This window comes from Pseudophryne corroboree, chromosome 2, assembly GCF_028390025.1.
Source record: "Pseudophryne corroboree isolate aPseCor3 chromosome 2, aPseCor3.hap2, whole genome shotgun sequence".
Lineage (NCBI taxonomy): Eukaryota > Metazoa > Chordata > Amphibia > Anura > Myobatrachidae > Pseudophryne > Pseudophryne corroboree.
Genome location: NC_086445.1, coordinates 403,038,604 through 403,061,265, shown reverse-complemented (window position 1 = coordinate 403,061,265; position 22,662 = coordinate 403,038,604). Strand labels below are relative to the sequence as shown.

Genomic DNA, 22,662 nt, shown 5'->3' with positions numbered 1-22,662 from the left:
TCCTTTCATATCTTGGCTGTGTGCTTAGGGTCGTTGTCCTGCTGAAAGATGAACCGTCTCCCCAGTCTTAGGTCAAGAGTGCTCTGTAGCAGGTTTTCATCCAGGATGTCTCTGTCCATTGCTGCATTCATCTTTACCTCTATCCTGACTAGTATCCCATATCCTGCTGCTGAAAAACATCCCCACAGCATGATTCTGCCACCACCATGCTTCACTGAAGGGATGGTATTGGCCTGGTGATGAGTGGTGCCTGGTTTCCTCCAAACATGACGCCTGGCATTCACACCAAAGAGTTAAATTTTTGTCTCATCAGACCAGAGAAGTTTTTTTCTCATGGTCTGAGAGTCCTTCAGGTGCTCTTTGGCAAACTCCAGGCGGGCTGCCGTGTGCTTTTTACTAAGGAGTGGCTTCCGTCTGGCCACTCTACCATACAGGCCTGATTGGTGGATTGCTGCAGAGATGGTTGTCCTTCTGGAAGGTTCTCCTCTCTCCACAGAGGAATGCTGTAGCTCTGACAGAGTGGCCATTGGGTTCTTGGTCACCTCCCTGACTCAACCGATTGCTCAGTTTAGATGGCCGGCCAGCTCTAGGAAGAGTCCTGGTGGTACCGAACTTCTTCCATTTACGGATGATGGAGGCCACTGTGCTCATTGGGACCGTCAAAGCAGCAGATATTTTTCTGTACCCTTCCCTAGATTTGTTCCTTGAGACAATCCTGTCTCGGAGGTCTACAGACAATTCCTTTGACTTCATGCTTGGTTTGTGCTCAGACATGCACTGTCAAGTGTGGGACCTTATATAGACAGGTGTGTGCCTTTACAAATCATGTCCAATCTAGTGAATTTACCACAGGTGGACTCCATTTAAGCTGTAGGAACATCTCAAGGAGGATCAGTGGAAACAGAATGCACCTGAGCTCAATTTTGAGCTTCATGGCAAAGGCTGTGAATACTTTTGTACATGTGATTTCTTTAGTTTTTTATTTTTAATAAATTTGCAAAAATCTCAAACTTTTTTCACATTGTCATTATGGGGTATTGTGTGTAGAATTTTGAGGGGAAAAAATTATTTATTCCATTTTGAAAGAAGGCTGTAACATAACAAATGTGGAAAAAGGGAAGCGCTGTGGATTCTTTCCGGATGCACTGTATGTCCAGGTCATACAGTTTAGATGGCTGAGTGCTACATATGAATGGGACAACAGATATTTCTGCAGCGGGGTACACTGGGTTCCACAGGGATAACATCTGGGGTGTAGAGTAGGATTTTGATCCGAGGCACCAACAGGCTAAAAGCTTTGACTGTTCCCAAGATGCTCAGCGCCGCCTCCTCTATAACCCTGCCTCCGTGCACAGGAGCTCAGTTTGTAAGTTGGTGCCTGCAGTGCAAGACACTAACAGGCCTGAAAAGAGCTTTTTTAAAGAAGATCGAAGACTTCAAGGGCTGCAGCATAGGCACCCACAGTGCTAGATGTCATTTTGACATCTCATGCTGCAGCTCCATTACCTCCCCCGGCGGCGCTGTATACTCCCGCGCCCTGGTTGCCGGGTACTTACAGCGGAGGGCTCCGGTTCTTCTGGTCAGGCACAAACACTCATTGCAGCTCTCCGGGATTGCGTGGCCGCATCAAGGGAGGAAGTAAGAGGGTACCCAGGCGGGACCCGCTGTAAATCGCGATCTGGTGCGACCTTTAGGAGGTGGGCCGCGCGCTAGCGTGGACACTGTGTTGGTACAGGGACGCCACTAGACCACCAGGGCAAGGTCACAGGTCGGATTCTCTCAAAAATCCGTTTGCCTAAAGCCCGCAGTACCCGGTGGTGAAGTCCAGCAAGGAGATAAGGCTCTGACCTGTAGCCCCTCCCCCAGCCCCAGGGGGCCATTTAGAGTAAATGTTCCCGCCCTGGGGCTGCATCTCTCTCTCTCTCTCCCTCACTCCCTGTCAATGTTTGGGCGCCATTACACATGCTGAGCTGATTCTGGGACTGCATGGGCAAAGTCTCCTCTGTAAAGCCGCCTCCATCATGAGTGCTGTGCATTTTACAGGACACTTAACTAACACTGTCAAAAGACATGTAGAATACTTAAGAAACAGTGCAAGATGTCATTTTGACATCTCATGCTGCAGCTCCATCACCTCCCTGCTATTTAGTACAAGTACCCTGTGATATACATCCAGTCTTTACTGTGCATTGATATATCTATAAGTCTATATAGCTTTACTTTAGTACTACTTAGTATTGCTAGTCCAGTGCAGTTTTGTTGTTTGTCATAATTTCTGCATTGTACATGTAACTCTGTGTGTGCATATAGCTGCTGTGTGATATCTACTTCATGTATCTCATTCATATTGCTATCCCTATATTCTGTACCCTGAGGGGGGCTAAGTGCGTCAGGGTTATTAGTTGAAATAGGTATTTCTGCTGCGGGGTACACTGGGCTCCACAAAGATGGACAATGGGGGTTAGAGTAGGATCTTGATCAGAGGCACCAACAGGCTCAAAGCTGTGACTGTTCCCAGAATGCACAACGCCACCTCCTCTATAACCCCGCCTCCCTGCACAGGAGCTCAGTTTTTTTAGGTTTTGTAGTTGGTGCTGCAGTAAGCAGGCACTTAACAGAGGGGCTGCTCCAGGCAGCCCTAAGAAGAGCTTTTTTATGAAGAAAAAGTGAAGCGTTCAAGGGCAGCAGTGGTGGTAAATGTCAGAAGACATTCACTGCTGCAGCTCCAGCTTTCCCCAGTGGCGCTGTACACTCCCGAGCCCTGTTGCCGGGTAACTACTGCAGGAGGCTCCGGTTTTCTTCACGTCAGGCACACACAACAGGGGCTCTCCGGGATCGCGTGGCCGCGCTTCAGGAGGTGGAAAGTGGGTCCCGCTTGCGGGACCCTGTCTTTATCGCGATCCGGCGCGGTCAGTGGGAGGCGGGCCGCGTGCGATGGCGGTGGACACTGTGGCAGTACAGGCGATCCCACTAGATCACCAGGGCATGAGCACAGGTCAGGTTTTCTCTCAACTAGTTTAATAAGAGCCCGCAGTACCAGGTGGTTTTGCCAGCAGGAGGATAAGGCTTAGACCTGAAGCCCCTCCCCCAGCCCCAGGGCGCCATTTCCCGCAAATGTTCCCGCCCTGGAGCTGCATATCTGTCTCTCCCTCACTCCCTGTCAGTGTCTGGGCGCCATTATCCCTCAGCTTCACTGTTCCTGGGACTGCTTGGGCAAATCCTCCTGTGTAAAGCCGCCTGGTTGTCAGTGCTGTGACTTTACATGACACTTAAGTATTCTACCTGCCTTTTCAGTCAGTGCTAGTTAAGAAAGAGTGCATTTAGTCAGGGGTTTATAGTACAATTACCCTGTGATATACATCCAGCTCTTACTGTGTAGTGTTAAATCAATTGCATATATATATATATATATATATATATATATATATATATATATATATATATATATATATATATATATATATATACTCGTCCAGTGCAGTATTATGGTTAGTAATAACCTCTGCATTGTACAAACTGTGACTATCTGTGTGTGCATTTGATAGCTGAGGTGTGTCCATTTCGTGTCTTTCACTCAACCTGCTATCCCTGTATTCTATAACCTGAGGGGGCTTGGTGCGTCAGGTTTTATATTGATATAGGTTTTCCACAAAGATATACTCTTAATACGTATTTTTTTCTGTGATTTAGTCACCATATCTCTCCTTTATCTCTGCTAGTGCTGACTACACTGTGCAGGGGTTTGGGTAAGAGGTATTGTGCTGCTACCAATTATACTGTGTTACCTGATGCAGCAAGTTATATCATGTCTGCTTCTGAGGGTAACGATTCTGGGGCTGAACACACTGCCGGTGTTGCTGACGCCACAGATCACTATGAGGAGAATATAGCAGCTGTGGGCTCTGGTTCTGGGGTCTTCTTGCCCCCCAGTGGGACTGTGGCAACGGAGGCACATAATGACCTACCGTGGGCCGCTTTTTCAACGCTTCTACATACGCTAGTTCATAAACTAACACCCCCTATGGTACCCCCGATGCCAGTACAACCGTATGTGGTCCCTGCAGCTAACCGCCGTGGGCGGACGATTTATCTGCTCAATTGAAGAAGTTGAACCAGTCCCTGACTGCTAAAAAGTCCGTCCATCGCTCGCCTAAGTCCAAGGGGTCCTCTAAGCGAGCGCTAGTCTCCTCACAATCCACTGCTGTCACTGACACCTCGTCTGATGAAGACGGCACTTACACTGACCCCACAGGTTCTGACTCAGATACGGCTGATGGGGAGGGTAGTTCACATGTGGATGTTCCTGATCTTTTGGAGGTTATTAAATTAATTCTACAGATTATGGATGATCCCGAGCCATCCGTCCCTCCTAAGAAATCTGATAGGTTCAAGCGTCAGAAGGTGGTTAAACAAGTTTTACCTCACTCTGACCACCTAGTGGATATACGTCGGGAACCCTGCGAAAACCCGGCTACGAAGTTTGTGCCTCACAAGAAGATGCTGGCTCGCTATCCCCTCGCGCCAGAGCTGTCTAAGAATTGGGAAACGCCTCCTCCAGTGGACTCACATGTGGCTAGGATGGTGGTTTCCTCAGCTCTGCCTGTCACTACCGTCACGTCTCTAAAAGAGCCTACGGATAAACGTGTCAAGGGTTGTCTTAAAGCGATTTACACCCTCACGGGTGCTGCACAAAGGCCCACTATTGCAGCTACATGGGCTGCAGAGGCTATTGAAGCATGGGCCTTGGAGTTAGAAGCTAAAATCTCTTCTGACCATGCTAGACAATGCTTGTCATATATTGTCACAGCTTCTCGCTATATTAAAGAGGCGGCTTCTGATGCCGGTATCCTAGCAGCCAAGGCCTCTACCACGTCAGTCCTGGCTCGCCGGATATTGTGGCTGAGATCCTGGTCTGTGGATCTGGACTCTAGAAAAACCCTGGAGGTACTCCCTTTCGCGGGAGATATTCTGTTTGGGGAGGACTTAAATAAGATAGTGGCTGACTTGGCTACTGCCAAAACTGCCTGTCTGCCAAGTACCGCTCCTTCTGTGTCGAAGGCTAAAGGTACTTCCTTTCGCCCCTTTCGTGCTTCACGTAAAGCAAAAGGTCAGGCGTACAACAAGCAGGCCCGCACTACCAAACCTGGTAAGCCGAAGCCAAAAAGAGCCTGGGCGGCCCGTCAGCCAGCTTCCAAGACCGATAAGCCTGCCGCATGACGGGGCGGGCCTCCACCTGGGGGATCCCAGGGTGGGGGGCCGGCTTCTAGGGTATACCCAGGAATGGTTGAAAACCACTTCAGATGCCTGGGTACGGAAAGTCGTCACTCGAGGTTACGCCATAGCCTTCAAAAACCGACCCCCTCATCGATTTTGCCAGACAGACGTCCCGTTGGACCAGGCAAAGGCAAACACTCTACATTCGGTGGTACAGACCCTCCTGGATACAGGAGTCGTAGTACAGGTGCCTCTTACGCAGAGGGGCCGGGGGTACTATTCTCCGCTGTTTCTAGTCCCAAAACCGAATGGGTCCTCCCGGCCCATTCTCAACCTCAAGGCATTGAACAGGTTTGTGAAGGTTTCCAAGTTCCGTATGGAAACCCTTCGCTCTATAGTTCTAGCCTTGGAACCTGGGGACTACATGGTCTCCCTGGACATACAGGATGCTTACCTGCATATTCCTATAGCAGCGTCACATCAGCAATACCTGAGGTTTGCTATTGGCAACCTTCATTACCGGTTTCGGGCATTACCTTTTGGTTTATCAACGGCTCTGCGTGTCTTCACCAAAGTAATGGCGGTGATGACGGTGGTACTCCGCCGTCAAGGGGTCAGGATACTGCCGTATCTGGACTTGTTAATCCTGTCAAATTCCCCAGAACTTCTCCTTCGTCATCTGGATATGACGGTCCGGTTTCTACAAGCCCACGGGTGGCTCATCAACTGGAAGAAATCCTCCCTGATTCCTGCTCAGAGCATGGTGCATCTGGGAGCGCTATTGGACACTCACAACCAGAGGTTGTTCTTGTGTCAGGAGATGGTCCTGAAGCTTCAGGACAGAATTCGTTGCTTCCTTTCTCGTCCGCAAGTGTCGATACATTCGGTGGTGCAGGTGCTGGGCCTCATGGTATCAGCATTCGACATGGTGGAGTATGCTCAATTCCATTCTCGCCTCCTCCAGAGGCTGATTCTAGCCAAGTGGGACGGCCTGCCTCACCGGATCAGGTCTCAAATGATCTCATTGACTCCGGAGGTCCGTCTGTCGCTGCTTTGGTGGCTCCAGGACCGACAATTGTGCAGGGGCCGTCCCTTCTGGATATCCAACTGGGTCCTGTTGACGACAGATGCCAGTCTCAGAGGTTGGGGCGCGGTGCTGGAGCTACACTCCTTTCAGGGTCGGTGGACCAAGGAGGAATCTCTGCTCTCGATCAACATTCTGGAATTGCGGGCAGTCTTCAATGCATTGAACCTGGCCCAGCATTTAATTCAGAACCGTCCTGTTCAAGTGCAGTCGGACAACGCCACCACAGTGGCTTACTTAAATCATCAAGGCGGCACTCGAAGCCGTTTGGCAATGAAGGAAGTCTCACGGATTCTACATTGGGCGGAACGCCATCTACTGGCCATATCGGCAATCTTCATTCCGGGTGTCCTGAATTGGGAAGCGGACTTTCTCAGTCGTCAGGACGTGCATGCCGGCGAGTGGGGCCTCCATCCAGAAGTGTTTCAACACCTAGTGGAAAAGTGGGGTCTGATGGCGTCTCGACACAATCACAAGGTTACAGTCTTCGGAGCAAGGACAAGGGATCCTCAAGCAGCATTCGTGGATGCGCTGGCGGTGCCATGGAGGTTTCGGCTGCCGTACGTGTTCCCTCCGGTGTCACTCCTGCCCAGGGTAATTCGGAAGTTCAAGCAAGAAAGAGGAATTCTGCTTCTCAAAGCTCCAGCGGCACTGGTTCTCAGACCTGCAGGGCCTATCGTCAGAGCGTCCAATTCTACTTCCACAACGCCCAGACCTCCGCGTTCAGGGCCCCTGTGTCTACCAGGACCTAGCCCGGCTGTCTTTGACGGAGTGGCTCTTGAAGCTTCCGTCTTTAGGGCTAAGGGTTTTTCTGAAGAGGTCATTAAAACTATGTTGCGGGCCCGGAAACCGGCTTCTGCTCAGATTTACCATAGGGTCTGGCATTCCTACTTTGTTTGGTGCGCATCTAACAATTATGACGCTTCCAAGTTTAGTACAGCCAAACTTTTGGCTTTTCTGCAACAGGGCCTGGATTTAGGCCTGCGTCTGGCCTCCCTCAAGGTTCATATTTCTGCCTTGTCGGTGTGGTTTCAGAGAAAAATTGCGACTTTACCTGATGTTCATACTTTCACTCAGGGTGTGTTGCGTATCCAGCCTCCCTATGTCCCACCTGTGGCTTCTTGGGACTTGTCGGTGGTTTTGGAGGCGTTGCAGGAGCCTCCGTTTGAATCCCTTGGTTCAGCCGATCTTAAGTGGCTTTCCCTTGAGGTGGTGTTCTTGCTGGCTATTGACTCTGCTAGAAGAGTGTCGGATTTGGGTGCCCTTTTCCTGTAGTTCCCCATATCTGATTTTTCACCGTGACCGGGCGGTACTTCGGACTCGTCCCGGTTATTTACCGAAGGTGGTGTCCTCATTCCACCTTAATCAGAAGATTGTGTTTCCGGCCTTTGTCTCTCCTGATTTGTCTCCCAAAGAGCGGTCTTTGGATGTGGTACAGGCTCTCTGTATCTATGTGAAGAGAACTGCTTCTATTCGAAAATCTGATTCTCTTTGTTTTGTTTGGATTTCACAAACGTGGCTGGCCTGCTCACAAGCAGACCCTGGCCCGGTGGATTAGAATGGTGATTGCACAAGCTTATGTTAAGGCTGGTCTGTCAGCTCCTACTCACATTATGGCCCATTCTACTCACATTATGGCCCATTCTACTCGGTCTGTTGGACCTTCTTGGGCGGCCCAACGTGGTGCGACCCTTGACCAATTGTGCAAGTCGGCTACGTGGTCCTCCGGGATTACATTCATAAGGTTCTATGCCTTCGATACTGCCGCTTCCCAGGATGCTTCCTTTGGACGCCGGGTTCTTGTGCCCGCTACAGTGCGTCCCCTACCATAAGGAACTGCTTTAGGACATCCCCATTGTCCATCCTTGTGGAGCCCAGTGGAGCCCACAGCAGAAAACGAGTTTTATGGTATGAACTTACCGTTGTTAAAACTCTTTCTGCGAGGTACACTGGGCTCCACAAGGCGCCCACCCTGATGCACTTAGCTTCTTCGGGTTGGTATGGCATTAGCCGCTGACACTTCTCCTGTCGTGAGAGTGTGGTGTATGTGGCTACTAACCGTTGTCGTCTCTTTTCCTGCTACTGCATTGGGCTGGTTAACTAAAAACTGAGCTCCTGTGCAGGGAGGCGGGGTTATAGAGGAGACGGCGCTGTGCATTCTGGGAACAGTCAAAGCTTTGAGCCTGTTGGTGCCTCGGATCAAGATCCTACTCTACACCCCCATTGTCCATCCTTGTGGAGCCCAGTGTACCTCGCAGAAAGAGTTTTAACAACGGTATGTTCTTACCATAAAACTCGTTTTTCACAGGATATAATTATTTTGTATTTTTCTCTGTAATTTTCAGTCACCATATGCCTCCTGAATCCTCTGTTTGTGCTGTCACACTGCACAGGGGGTTCTTGGCTAGGTATTATATCTGCTGATATTGTACTATGTCGCCTGTGGTTTACGCTTTCATATCATGTCCGTTACAAGGGGCGATGGTTCTGTGGCTGATGCCACAGATGCATTAGAGGAAAATATAGCAGCGGAGGGTCCAGGTTCTGGTGGTTCCTTACCTACCAGTCAGTCTGTAGCAACGAGGGCACATCACGACCCGCCTTGGGCTACTTTCTCTAATTTGCTGACTACGCTGGTAACTAGACTTACGCCCCCTATGGGACCTCACGTGCCTTTACAGCCACATATCATTCCTGTGGTTAATCCGCCATGGGCAGATCTCCTGTCCACTCAGTTACAGCAATTGAATCACTCATTGACTAACAAAAATCTAACCCTCGCCTGCCTAAGACCAATGGGTCCTCTAAGTGGGCCCTTACTTCCTCATAATCCACTCATGTTTCAGATACTTTGTCCGATGACGATGGCGTGTATACTGACCCCTCAGACACTGATCCAGATGCTTCTGATGGGGAGTCTTTCACAGGTGGATGTTCCTGACCTATTAGAGGCTATCAGGCTGATTCTTCAAATAGATGATGACCCAGAACCTGTTGTTGCCTCCAAGAAACCTGACCGATTCAAATGTCAGAAGGTTACCAAATTAATTTTCTCTAACGTCCTAGTGGATGCTGGGAACTCCGTAAGGACCATGGGGAATAGTGGGCTCCGAAGGAGGCTGGGCACTCTAGAAAGATTTATGACTACCTGGTGTGCACTGGCTCCTCCCACTATGACCCTCCTCCAAGCCTCAGTTAGATCTTGTGCCCGGCCGAGGTTGGATGCACACTAGGGGCTCTCCTGAGCCCTTAGAAAGAAAGTATAGATTTAGGTGTTTTTTTTTCAGTGAGACCTGCTGGCAACAGGCTCACTGCAGCGAGGGACTAAGGGGAGAAGAAGCGAACTCGCCTGCTTGCAGCCGGATTGGGCTTCTTAGGCTACTGGACACCATTAGCTCCAGAGGGATCGACCGCAGGCCCAGTCCTTGGTGTTCGGTCCCGGAGCCGCGCCGCCGTCCCCCTTACAGAGCCAGAAGCAAGAAGAGGTCCGGAAAAACGGCGGCAGAAGACATCAGTCTTCACCAAGGTAGCGCACAGCACTGCAGCTGTGCGCCATTGCTCCTCATGCACACCACACACTCCGGTCACTGATGGGTGCAGGGCGCTGGGGGGGGGCGCCCTGAGCAGCAATATAAACACCTTGGCTGGCAAAAATACATCACATATAACCCCCAGGGCTATATGGATGTATATTAACCCCTGCCAGATTCCATAAAAATGCGGGAGAAAAGTCCGCGAAAAAGGGGCGGAGCCTATCTCCTCAGCACACTGGCGCCATTTTTCCCTCACAGCTCCGTTGGAGGGAAGCTCCCTGGCTCTCCCCTGCAGTCTACACTACAGAACAGGGTTAAAACAGAGAGGGGGGGCACTAAATTTAGGCGCAGTATAAATTATATAAAAGCAGCTATAGGGGACATAACTCAGTTAGTCCCTGCATTATATAGCGCTCTGGTGTGTGCTGGCATACTCTCACTCTGTCCCCCCAAAGGGCTTTTGTGGGTCCTGTCCTCATTGGAGCATTCCTTGTGTGTGTGCGGTGTGTCGGTACGGCTGTGTCGACATGTTTGATGAGGAGACTTATGTGGAGGCGGAGCAGATGCCGATAAATGAGATGTCACCCCTGTGGGCCGACACCAGAGTGGATGGATAGGTGGAAGGTATTAACCGACAGTGTCAACTTCTTACATAAAAGGCTGGATGACGTAACAGCTATGGGACAGCCGGCTTCTCAGCCCGCGCCTGCCCAGACGTCTCAAAGGCCATCAACGCTCCCTCAGATGGCAGACACAGATGTCGACACGGAGTCTGACTCCAGTGTCGACGATGTTGAGACATATACACAATCCACTAGGAACATCCGTTACATGATCCCGGCAATATAAAATGTGTTACACATTTCTGACATTAACCCAAGTACCACTAAAAACAAAGGGTTTTATGTGTGGGGAGAAAAAGCAGGCAGTGTTTTGTTCCCCCATCAAATGAGTGAATGAAGTGTGAAAAAGCGTGGGTTTCCCCGATAAGAAACTGGTAATTTCTAACAAGTTACTGATGGCGTACCCTTTTCCCGCCAGAGGATAAGTTACGCTGGGAGATATCCCCTAGGGTGGATAAGGCGCTCACACGTTTGTCAAGGTGGCACTGCCGTCTTAGGATACGGCCACTTTGAAGGTACCTGCTGATAAATAGCAGGAGGCTATCCTGTAGTCTGTAATTACACACTCCGGTACTAGACTGAGACCTGCAGACTGCTGCAGCGTGGTCTGTACCCCTTTCAAACAGGGATACTATTTTGCGAACATAAGACGTCGTCTTATATATGAGGGATGCACAGAGGAATATTTTGCCGGCTGGCATCCTGAATTATTGCAATGTCCATTCTGTCAGGAGGGTATTGGAGACCCGACACTGGACAGGTGATGCTGACTTTAAAAGGCACATAGAGCCTTATAAGGGTGAGGAATTGGTTGGGGATGGTCTCTGGGACCTCGTATCCACAGCAACAGCTGGGATGAAAATATTTTACCTCAGGTTTCCTCACAGCCTAAGAAACGCACTGTATTATCAGGTACAGTCCTTTCGGCTTCAAAAAAGCAGGCGGGTCAAACGAGGGAAGAGGGAAAAAGCTGCACCAGCAGCCAGTCCCCAGAATCAAAATTCTTCCCCTGCTTCCTCTGAGTCCACCGCATGACGCGGGGGCTCCACAGGCGTAGCCAGGTACGGTGGGGGGCCGCCTCAAAAATTTCAGCGATCAGTGGGCTCGCTCACAGGTGGATCCCTGGATCCTTCAAGTAGTATCTCAGGGGTACAAGCTGGAAGTCGAGGCGTCTCCCCCCCGCCGTTTACTCAAATCTGCCTTGCCGACAACTCCCTCAGGCAGGGAGGCTGTGCTAGAGGCAATTCACAAGCTGTATTCCCAGCAGGTGATAGTCAAGGTGCCCCTACTTCAACAAGGACGGGGTTACTATTCCACACTGTTTGTGGTACCGAAACCAGCCGGTTCGGTGAGACCCATTTTAAAATGGAAATCCTTGAACACTTACATAACAAAGTTCAAGATGGAATCGCTCAGGGCGGTTATTGCAAGCCTGGACGAGGGGGATTACATGGTATCCCTGGACATCAAGGATGCTTACCTGCATGTCCCTATTTACCTTCCTCACCAGGAGTACCTCAGATTGTGGTACAGGATTGCCATTACCAATTCCAGACACTACCGTTTGGACTGTCCACGGCACCGAGGGTGTTTACCAAGGTAATGGCAGAAATGATGATACTCCTTCAAAAAAAAGGGAGTTTTTATTTATCCCATACTTGGATGATCTCCTTATAAAGGCAAGGTCCAGGGAGCAGTTACTGGTCGGAGTAGCACTATCTCAGGAGGTGCTACAACAGCATGGCTGGATTCTGAACATTCCAAAGTCACAGCTGGTTCCTTCCACTCGCTTACTGTTCCTGGGGATGATTTTGGACACAGAACAGAAAAAAGTGTTTCTCCCGCAGGAGAAAGCCAAGGAGCTGTCATCTCTAGTCAGAGACCTCCTAAAACCAAAAAGGGTATCGGTGCATCGTTGCACACGAGTCCTGGGAAAAATGGTGGCTTAATACGAAGCAATTCCATTCGGCAGGTTCCATGCGAGGACCTTCCCGTGAGACCTCTTAGATAAGTGGTCGGGATCGCATCTTCAAATGCATCAAATGATAACCCTGTCTCCAAGGACCAGGGTGTCTCTACTGTGGTGGATGCAGGGTGCTCATCTTCTAGAGGGCCGCAGTTTCGGCATACAGGACTGGGTCCTGGTGACCACGGATGCCAGCCTTCAAGGCTGGGGAGCAGTCACACAGGGAAGAAACTTCCAGGGCCTATGGTCAAGTCAGGAGACTTCCCTACATATAAATTCTGGAACTGAGGGCCATTTACAATGCCCTAAGTCAGGCAAGACCCCTGCTTCAAAACCAGCCGGTACTGATACAGTCAGACAACATCACGGCAGTCGCCCATGTGACCCGACAGGGCGGCACAAGAAGCAGGATGGCAATGGCAGAAGCCACAAGGATTCTCAGATGGGCGGAAAATCACGTACTAGCACTGTCAGCAGTGTTCATTCCGGGAGTGGACAACTGGGAAGCAGACTTCCTCAGCAGACACGACCTACACCCGGGAGAGTGGGGACTTCATCCAGAAGTCTTCCTGCTGTTGGTAAACCGTTGGGAAAGGCCACAGGTGGACATGATGGCGTCCCGCCTCAACAAAAAGCTAAAGAGATATTGCGCCAGGTCAAGGGACCCTCAGGCGATAGCTGTGGACGCTCTAGTGACACCGTGGGTGTACCAGTCGGTTTATGTGTTCCCTACTCTGCCTCTCATACCAAAGGTACTGAGAATAATAAGATGGCGAGGAGTAAGAACGATACTCGTGGTTCCGGATTGGCCAAGAAGGGCTTGGTACCCGGAACTTCAGGAAATGATATCAGAGGACCCATGGCCTCTGCCGCTCAGACAGGACCTGCTTCAGCAGGGGCCCTGTCTGTTCCAAGACTTACCGCGGCTGCGTTTGACGGCATGGCGATTGAGCGCCGGATCCTGAAGGAAAAGGGTATTCCGGAAGAAGTCATTCCTGCGCTTATTAAAGCCAGGAAAGATGTTACGGCAAAGCATTATCACCGCATGTGGCGGAAATATGTTGCATGGTGCGAGGCCAAAAAGGCCCCAACAGAGGAATTTCCACTAGGTCGATTTCTACATTTCCTGCAAGCAGGAGTGAATATGGGCCTAAGTCTAGGCTCCATTAAAGTACAGATCTCGGCTCTGTCGATTTTCTTTCAAAAAGAATTAGCTTCAGTACCTGAAGTTAAGGCATTGTGAAAGGAGTGCTGCATATTCAGCCCCCGTTTGTGCCCCCTGTGGCACCTTGGGATCTCAACGTGGTGTTGAGTTTTCTTAAAATCACATTGGTTTGAGCCACTAAAAACCGTGGATCTAAAATATCTCACGTGGAAAGTGGTCATGTTATTGGCCTTGGCTTCAGCCAGGCGAGTGTCAGAATTGGCGGCTTTATCATATAAAAGCCCTTATCTGATTTTCCATATGGATAGGGCAGAATTGAGGACTTGTCCCCAATTTCTTCCTAAGGTGGTGTCAGCGTTTCACCTGAACCAGCCTATTGTGGTGCCGGCGGCTACTAGTGAATTGGAGGACTCCAAGTTGCTAGACGTTGTCAGGGCCCTGAAAATATGTTTCCAGGACGGCTGGAGTCAGAAACTCTGACTCGCTGTTTATCCTGTATGCACCCAACAAGCTGGGTGCTCCTGCTTCTATGCAGTCTATTGCTCGCTGGATTTTAGTACAATTCAGCTTGCACATTCTGTGGCAGGCATACCACAGCCAAAATCTGTAAATGCCCATTCCACAAGGAAGGTGGGCTCATCTTGGGCGGCTGCCCGAGGGGTCTCGGCTTTACAACTTTGCCGAGCAGCTACTTGGTCAGGGGCAAACACGTTTGCAAAATTCTACAAATTTGATACCCTGGCTGAGGAGGACCTGGAGTTCTCTCATTCGGTGCTACAGAGTCATCCGCACTCTCCCGCCCGTTTGGGAGCTTTGGTATAATCCCCATGGTCCTTACGGAGTTCCCAGCATCCACTAGGACGTTAGAGAAAATAAGAATTTACTCACCGGTAATTCTATTTCTCGTAGTCCGTAGTGGATGCTGGGCGCCCATCCCAAGTGCGGATTGTCTGCAATACTTGTAAATAGTTATTGTTAACTAAAGGGTTATTGTTGAGCCATCTGTTGAGAGGCTCAGTTGTTTTCATACTGTCAAACTGGATATAGTATCACGAGTTGTACGGTGTGATTGGTGTGGCTGGTAAGAGTCTTACCCGGGATTCTAAATCCTTCCTTATTATGTCTGCTCGTCCGGGCACAGTGTCCTACCTGAGGCTTGGAGGAGGGTCATAGTGGGAGGAGCCAGTGCACACCAGGTAGTCATAAATCTTTCTAGAGTGCCCAGCCTCCTTCGGAGCCCGCTATTCCCCATGGTCCTTACGGAGTTCCCAGCATCCACTACGGACTACGAGAAATAGAATTACTGGTGAGTAAATTCTTATTTTGCCTCATTCTGACCATTTGGTTGATATACGTCCTGGGAGAATCCAGGAAAGAAATTCACACCTCACAAGAAGATGCTAGCTCGCTTCCCTCTCGCTGCGGAGTTCAGTAAAAATTGGGAAACGCCACCGCTGGTGGTGTCCTCTGCTCTGCCTGTCACTACCGTTACTTCTCTGAAGGAACCGTCGGATAGCGTGTGTGCTTAAAGTCTATTTATACCCTTGCGGGAACTGTGCATCGGCCCACTATTGCGGCTACTTGGGCTGCAGAAGCTATTGAAGCGTGGGCTCAGGAGGTGGAAGCAAACGCCCCTCCCCCACCTGCAGCACCTTCTCACCCCCTACCCCACCCTCAGCACCCCCGCACCCACCCATCCACCACCCGCAGCACCCCCGCACCCACCCATCCACCACCCGCAGTACCTTCGGACCCTTCCACCATCCGCTGCACCTGCCCCTCCACCACACGCCGCTCCGCCACCCCTCCCCCACACGCGGCGCCTCCAGACCCCCTACACCACCCACGGCCCCCACTCCCCTGCCCTTCCCTCAACCTCAGAACCTCCCAACCGCAGATCCCCCTCCACCCACAGCATCTAAAGACACCCTCCCCCATCCGCGGTCACTCCCTGCAACCGCCCCTCCCCCACCCGCACCGCCTCCTGACCCCCTACCCCACCTGCCGCCCCACTGCACCCGCCCATCCACCACCCGCAGCGTCTCCAGACCCCCTCCCCCATCTGCTGCACCCACGCGCGTCGCAACCGGACCCCCCTACCCCACCCGTGGCGCACACGCCTCTTCCCTACTTGCAGCGCCTTCGGAACCCCCTCACCCATCTGCAACATTCCCGCACCTGCCCCCCCCCCACCCGCCACATATAGCTCCTCCGGATCCCACTCCCCCGCACATCCCCACCCGCAGCACCTTCTACATCCGCGGTCCCCCCCACACCTGCTGCATTCTGTACAGTGTACCCTGCAGGCGCTGTTCACGCCGTCGCAAGGGGCTACGCCCCTTCACCATCCGACACCCTTTCATTGTGCAATATTTCACCACTAACAAAACTAGGAATGCAGGTAATACTCCATATAATACATATATTGAACCCTAGAAAGGCGTGCATGGGTTAAGGGGGCGTAGCCCCTTACGACGGTGTGAAGAGCGCCTGTAGGGCGCGATGAAGCACCTAGTTATTATTTATTAACATTTACTCATATAGCACCAGCATATTTCATTGCACTTTACAATTGGGAACAAAATAGTAGTAAAACCAGGCTGAGTATTAACGGACAGAGGGGTCTATGTACTAAGCCTTAGAGAGAGAGAGAAAGTGGACAGAAATAAAGTACCAACCAACCAGCTCCTAACTGTCATTTTTCAAACACAGCCTGTAACATGGCAGTCAGGTGCTGATTGGTTGGTACTTTATCTCAATCCACTTTCTCTTTCCAAGGCTTAGTACATAGGGGGTCATTCCGACCCGATCGCTCGCTGCAGTTTATCGCAGCGATCAGGTCGGATCTGCACCGGTGCCGCAGTGCTTCGGCGCATGCTGGACGGTTGAAGGCCGTTGCACCCTAGCGATTGCCTCTGCCGGATTGACAGGCAGAGGCGGTCGCTGGGCAGGAGGGGGCTGGACGGCAGCATTAAACCGCCATTTAGGGGGCGCGGTCTGGCCAACGCAGTCGTGGCCGGACCGTTGGGGGGGCGAAGCGCGGCGGCTGCGTGACGTCACATGCAGCCGCTGCGACCCCGGCAGTGAAGAGGTTCTCCCGGCCAGCCGCAGGTGCTGCGTTGGCCGGGAGTTGCTCCTCAAATGCAAAAGTATCACCGCTGTGCGATGCTTTTGCATTTCTGCGGGGTGGCCGGCACTGACATGCGGGGCGGACCAGCCCTGTGCTTGGCGCCCCCCCGCATGTCTGAGTGCCTGATAGTAGCTGTGCTAAATTTATCACAGCTTGGATCAACTCAGAATGACCCCCCACAGACCCCAAAGATACAATATAAGATCGCCCTGCTCGCAATCTATAGGGAAATTCATATCTTTTCAGAAATTAGCATTATTGAGATTGGGCACTGATGTTGGGTGATACAGCCAAGCTCGCAGTTGGTGTTATAATTCATCCCACAGATGTTTAATGGGATTGAGGTCGGGGCTCTCTGTAGGCCAATCATATTCTTCAACACCAAACTTGCCAAAACATTTTTTTGATGGACTTCGTTTTGTGCACAGGGACATTATTATGCTGAATCGGTAAAGGTCTTCCCAAACTTTTCCCATAAATTTGAAAGCCCACAATTCTCTTGAATGTCATGGTATGTTGTAGCATTAAGATTTCTTACCACTGGAACTAAGGATCCCAGGCCTAATATTTCTCCATATTACGGATGTCCGTATGCATTCAGGCAGGAAGCATTCTACTTGCATCCACCAAACTTAGATTTATTGCCAGATTGATTAGTTCCTTCAGAGAATGCATTCCAACCGCTACAGAGCCCACTGCCAACATTTGCCATTGGTGATCTGAGACTATAGGGCTCTATTCATGAAGCAGTGAAAACAGTAGAGAAACAGACTAGTGGAGAAGTTGCCCATGGCAACCAATCATCCTCTCCCTTACTTTTTAAAGATTGTACTTGATAGAGGCCTATGTTCAAAGCTGATTGGTTGCCATGGGCAACTTTTCCACTGGTCCTTTTTTCCACTCTTTTCACTGCTTCATGAATAGACCCTTTATACCCCTTTCACACAGAAAATGAAATTACCGGGTGAAGCTCTTCAACTCAGTAATTTCACGAAAAACACGGGTTCTTTTTCTGTGTGTAAGGGTCAACCCAGGTTGAAATTCCCGGGACTTCAACCCAGGAATTTACCTTGGTTGGAGACCCAGGAATTTCGAGCTAGGTTGACACTTTCACACAGACAAAATACACGTGTTGATCCGCAAATTACCAGGTATTGGTATGGCTGCCCAGCCATGAAAACCCAATTGATGGAGCTCCTGAAACAGGTCTTTGTGTTGGTGTTGCTTCCAGAGGCATTTTGGAACTTCGTATTGAATATTGTAACCATGAACAGACAGTGGGGGTAATTCAGAGTTGATCGCAACAGCAAATTTGTTAGCAGTTGGGCAAAACCATGTGCACTGCATGGGGGGCAGATAACATTTGCAGAGAGAGTTAGATTTGGGTGGGTTATTTTGTTTCTGTGCAGGGTAAATACTGGCTGCTTTATTTTTACACTGCAATTTAGATTTCAGTTTGAACACAACCCACCCAAATCTAACTCTCTTTGCACATGTTATATCTGCCCCCCCCTGCAGTGCACATGGTTTTGCCCAACTGCTAACAAATTTGCTGCTGCGATTTGGGTGGCCAAATACTTCTAGCCTTGTAGTGTATATGATGTTCCATTCAAAACAAAGAGAATTTTTTTTCTGATTACAAACCGTAGGCATTTGGTGCAAAATGTTGTTTTTTTTGTTGTTTTTTTTACACACAATCTGTATAACTACAGTAACCTATGTCTTTTAGTAAAGTGGTGCAGTAGGCCAGTCCTCCTCGCCTGGGGTCACATACAGTACCTGGCATCCAGCACACCTGCACTTGTTCGCTCAGTTGTAAGAAAGAAACTTTCTATATCAAGTGCATTATTTTAAATGCTGTAAAGTCCCCGTAACATACCTTTTAAATCAAATGATTGCAAACTGATTATATAACTAACCAGCGTAATTAATACCACCTATGTAGCAAATGTCTAAAAGTGATTTTATTTTTCCCATCAGCAATTCAATGGGGAGAAGATAAGCGGCCGTTCCACTTTCTATTTTACACTGGCAAGCAGGAGTTTTACTCATTAATGCATGTGAGTATCTTATGCTCTATGATAAATTGTGTGAACCGCAAGCCAAAGCATTAAATTACACCAGAGACTCGCACAAATAGGCTCTGGGTTTCTCCGTTTTATTTCCAAGACAATGAATAAATGCCTGGAAAAGCTTATTGGGACAGATTTCATGGTGTTGTTGGACAGGGAATTATTGGGCTTTGGAGTCATTTCTGCGCTGGATATTATGCAATGTAGTAGGATAAGCAGCTTGGGCTTAGGCTATACAAGTTATTTTATTCAGTTTGAAGGACTGCATTTGGACCTGAGAGCCCTGGAAGGATCATTGATCCCTGTATTGGCTGCAGGAAAAATGTGGGCTCCTTTTGTAATGGCACAACAAAAGACGTACCATGTGTCCAAAATAATCCTGTGACTTTAAGCCTTGTACACAAGTCGCCAATTTTAATGTGCAATTTATGTGTTTGTTAAATGCTGCAATAAGTATAATCATAAAAGCCAGTGCCCAGCGGACCTTCCATCTTAATATTGAGGGCAGTTATGTAATTTCTTGTTGCAAAGCGTGATAGGTCTGGTTTATCTATCAGTGTATATGCAGTTATGAGGTCAGATTTGCTTTAAAGTATAGAAACTGACCATGTGATCAAATGCTAATTTTATCGCATAATACATAAGGTAATATGTACACATTCAACAATCATTAGTTCTGTAGGTAGGAATATGTGACTTATCTCTGATTACCTGTCACAGGGTGTGTAGGCAATACAACATTTCAGTGTTTAAATGTAAAGAAGCTTTCACCATTCACATGGACAGTGACGCGAGATGTAGGTCAGACCAGAACACTGGGAAATCACTCTTACAGTATTGACGTTTTAGTTTGACCCATATTTTATACTAAGTGACTTTCTTGTGTCCTACGTAAGCTAGCCTCAGAGCATGTCCACATATTATTGTACAGTACCTGCAGTGCAGTTTGCAGCTCTCTGTGGTGAATATGCTGTGACTGAGATGCATCCTGCTCTATTTTAAGGGAACCCCACTCTTCTGTGAGAGAGAACGTATCTACCATACAGATAAATGGTCTATACAGTGCAAAGCACAATTCTTTGGATTATCACGTTTCCAGTCTCAATAGGTCTCAGCAATATAGGATTTTTATTATATAACCTTGGGGCAGCACTGGCCAAAGGACAGCAGATAAATGTCTTTATGCTACGTGTTTATTATTTACCAGCTGGTAGGATCTCTTGTCTAATGTAGGCGAAAAATTGTAATTTTGTAATGTGGAAACATGGAAATCCGAGTGCTGAGATGTTGTGTTTTTTTTTTTTTTTTTTTTTTTTTTTTTTAAATATGCTGAAACTCTAATCTTAGGTCCTGATCCAATGCACTAAATTCATGTCTGCGTGTTCTATTTTCATCACAAAGATTAGCCTTTAAAAAAATCTGAAGACTGAAACTGTTCATCCCAGAAATATAGCAAATTCATAGAAATGATTGCCAATAAATGCTAGTGCCTGTTCTGCTTACTGCTGTAATCTGTTTTATTACCATAGTGTGTTAATCGTGCTTAGCCTCTGTGCTGTGTAACACTACAGCTGGCTGGAGTCCTATCTGAGGGCTGATCTTTTTTTTTTTTTTTAGTCCTGTTAAATCTCAAGATTGTGTTCAATGCTGCAAACAATAAGGGGCTAATGCAGAGTAGAACTACACCAGGTGATGTACAGTAGGATAGTATGCATTTGTCACATCTCCACTGAGGGAGTATACTGGGCCCTCTCACATAGGCAGAGCTCAGTGAGGTTATGTCAACAGAACTACGGCTATGCACTGCTGGATGTAAGAGTAGATACAACTATTTCCAGCTGTATGGTGACTAGTAGCACAAACAAGCTAGATGTGGGCAAACCACAATATACACACAACTCTGCATAAGAATAAATATACGCATATTTATTACAAGCACACAGCATGGGAACACAATAACAGTTAAACTGTGATCAGGTCGTGAAGGGTTAAAAAAAAAAAAGCTAATTTACATTTTGTTGTTCCTCCTAATATTAGTTGACCAATAAATTTTTATTCGTACGTGTTACAGAGAACCTTTGCTGGATAGTGTTTGGTTTTAGCTATGACGTGTAGAAAAAATATTTGTGATGGTCATAATTGGACATATAATTATATATTTAACAGAATAAATTTGTGCTATATTTCAGCATTTATATATGTTCATTCTCCCTCACCACACACGCACACACAAATGTGTGTTTATAATATGTTTTTTTAATGTAAGTTCTGTTGTTATCGGTGACCTTGAGCAAATGAGTTTTGTGCCCTGGCAGAAATGAAAGGGGTGATAAATGCAGAGAGTGCCTTTGCTGAGTAATAGAGCTGCAGCTCACTTTCCACAGAGGTTCTCTCTCCTGCTCAGCCTCCGGCAGCCGCAGGACCCCTGCTGTTCATTTAAATAGGTATGTCAAATCTGCCTGGAGATGCCGCCGGTTTGATCTGTGGTAATATTTGTGAAGGTTCCATATGGACTTAAGCCCCCCGCAGTGCTAAGAAATAATGTACAACGCTTCATGGTGCAGACGCAAATTTCCTCTGAAAAAGGATGCAGTGCTGCGTTTTAGCTGTCGGAGTGGATGATGGAGAGGACGCGCTAGGCCTGTCAACTCGTTACACGGATGGGTTGCACGCAGCGAGGCTGTGGAAAATCTGTGCCTTTTAACTTTTCTACTTAATCACGGTTGTAGCATTGCCTTTAGACTGTATGCTACATTAATTCTCTTCCTGCCTTCCGTCTCTCATCCCAAGTTTCACTTAGAAAAAAATAGAAAAAGTCTAGCATGCAGGTCTTGTCGAGGCCTTATCAAACAGCTGTCATCCCACGAGCCATTTGCATTTGTTTTGGCTGAAACAGAGCAACCCAAGGGCAAGATGTGTTTGTTGCATTCCATCATAATAAGGAAATTACACATTTTGGAAGGAATAAAGCTTTTATTTGTAGTGCTTGTGCTTCAGAACCATTTAACCCCAACAACCCTGGATGTCTAATGTCATATGCAATACTGAACGCTTCAAAGTATCTCCGACACTTAACCTGCCAGGAATGGTACTGTGAACTTCTTCAGAGAGTCATTTCCTTTCTACTTGTCAGGAAATTTATCGTATATTTTTACTTTCTTATTGGTAGGGAAACATTTACATGGCAGTCTTCTAGACACATCATTACCTTATTCTAATTGAATATTTTTGTCTTCCCCGCTTCATAAATAGTTAGCGGTTTATAAAAGGGGTTTTGAAATTCTCAGCACATTTTCCGTAAGGTGATCCATACAGTACATTGGATTGGTATTGCTGCAGACAATAAATACTGTATGCAGTTGCATGTAAGATTGGTCACACATAGGACTGGAGTCAGTAATATGTATTAATGTAAAATAGTGGATACTTTCTGTATGCTTTTTTTTGTTAGATTTGTTTTATCCAGGAAATGTTGAAATCTGAATGGTGTAATAGAATTTAAAAAACTTCAGCGCATTTCTCCTTTACCTCAGACTAGGGGGTTATATTTACTAAAGTGCGGGTGTTTAGAAGTGGAGATGTTGCCCATAGCAACCAGATTCTATTCACCATTATCTAGCACCTTCTAGAAGATAATAGCTAGAATCTGGTTGCTATGGGCAACATCTTCACTTTTTAAAACTCACATTTTAATAAATATACCCCTAGGTTTCTCATTAACTTAACTTCTGAAAGGCTGGACTGTATATTCATTCAGCATTTCCATCACCATATTGGCCAAGGAACGGATTTTTCAGCTCCAGACAGATATTACATGGTATGGACGCCACCCTATCCACACACCAAGAGAAAAATTCTCTGGACCTCTTTTATCC

The 22,662-nt window shown here is 48.1% G+C and overlaps 1 protein-coding gene across 1 annotated transcript in view; it reads left to right on the top strand.

The window, feature by feature from the left end:
- The window catches only part of MRPS9 (mitochondrial ribosomal protein S9), a 216,974-nt gene that overhangs the window by 106,631 nt on the left and 87,681 nt on the right, over positions 1 to 22,662 (top strand). The window contains exon 5 of the mRNA XM_063953421.1: positions 18,696 to 18,775. Within this exon, the coding sequence (XP_063809491.1) occupies positions 18,696 to 18,775 (80 nt within the window). The remainder of the gene's footprint in view (positions 1 to 18,695; positions 18,776 to 22,662) is intronic.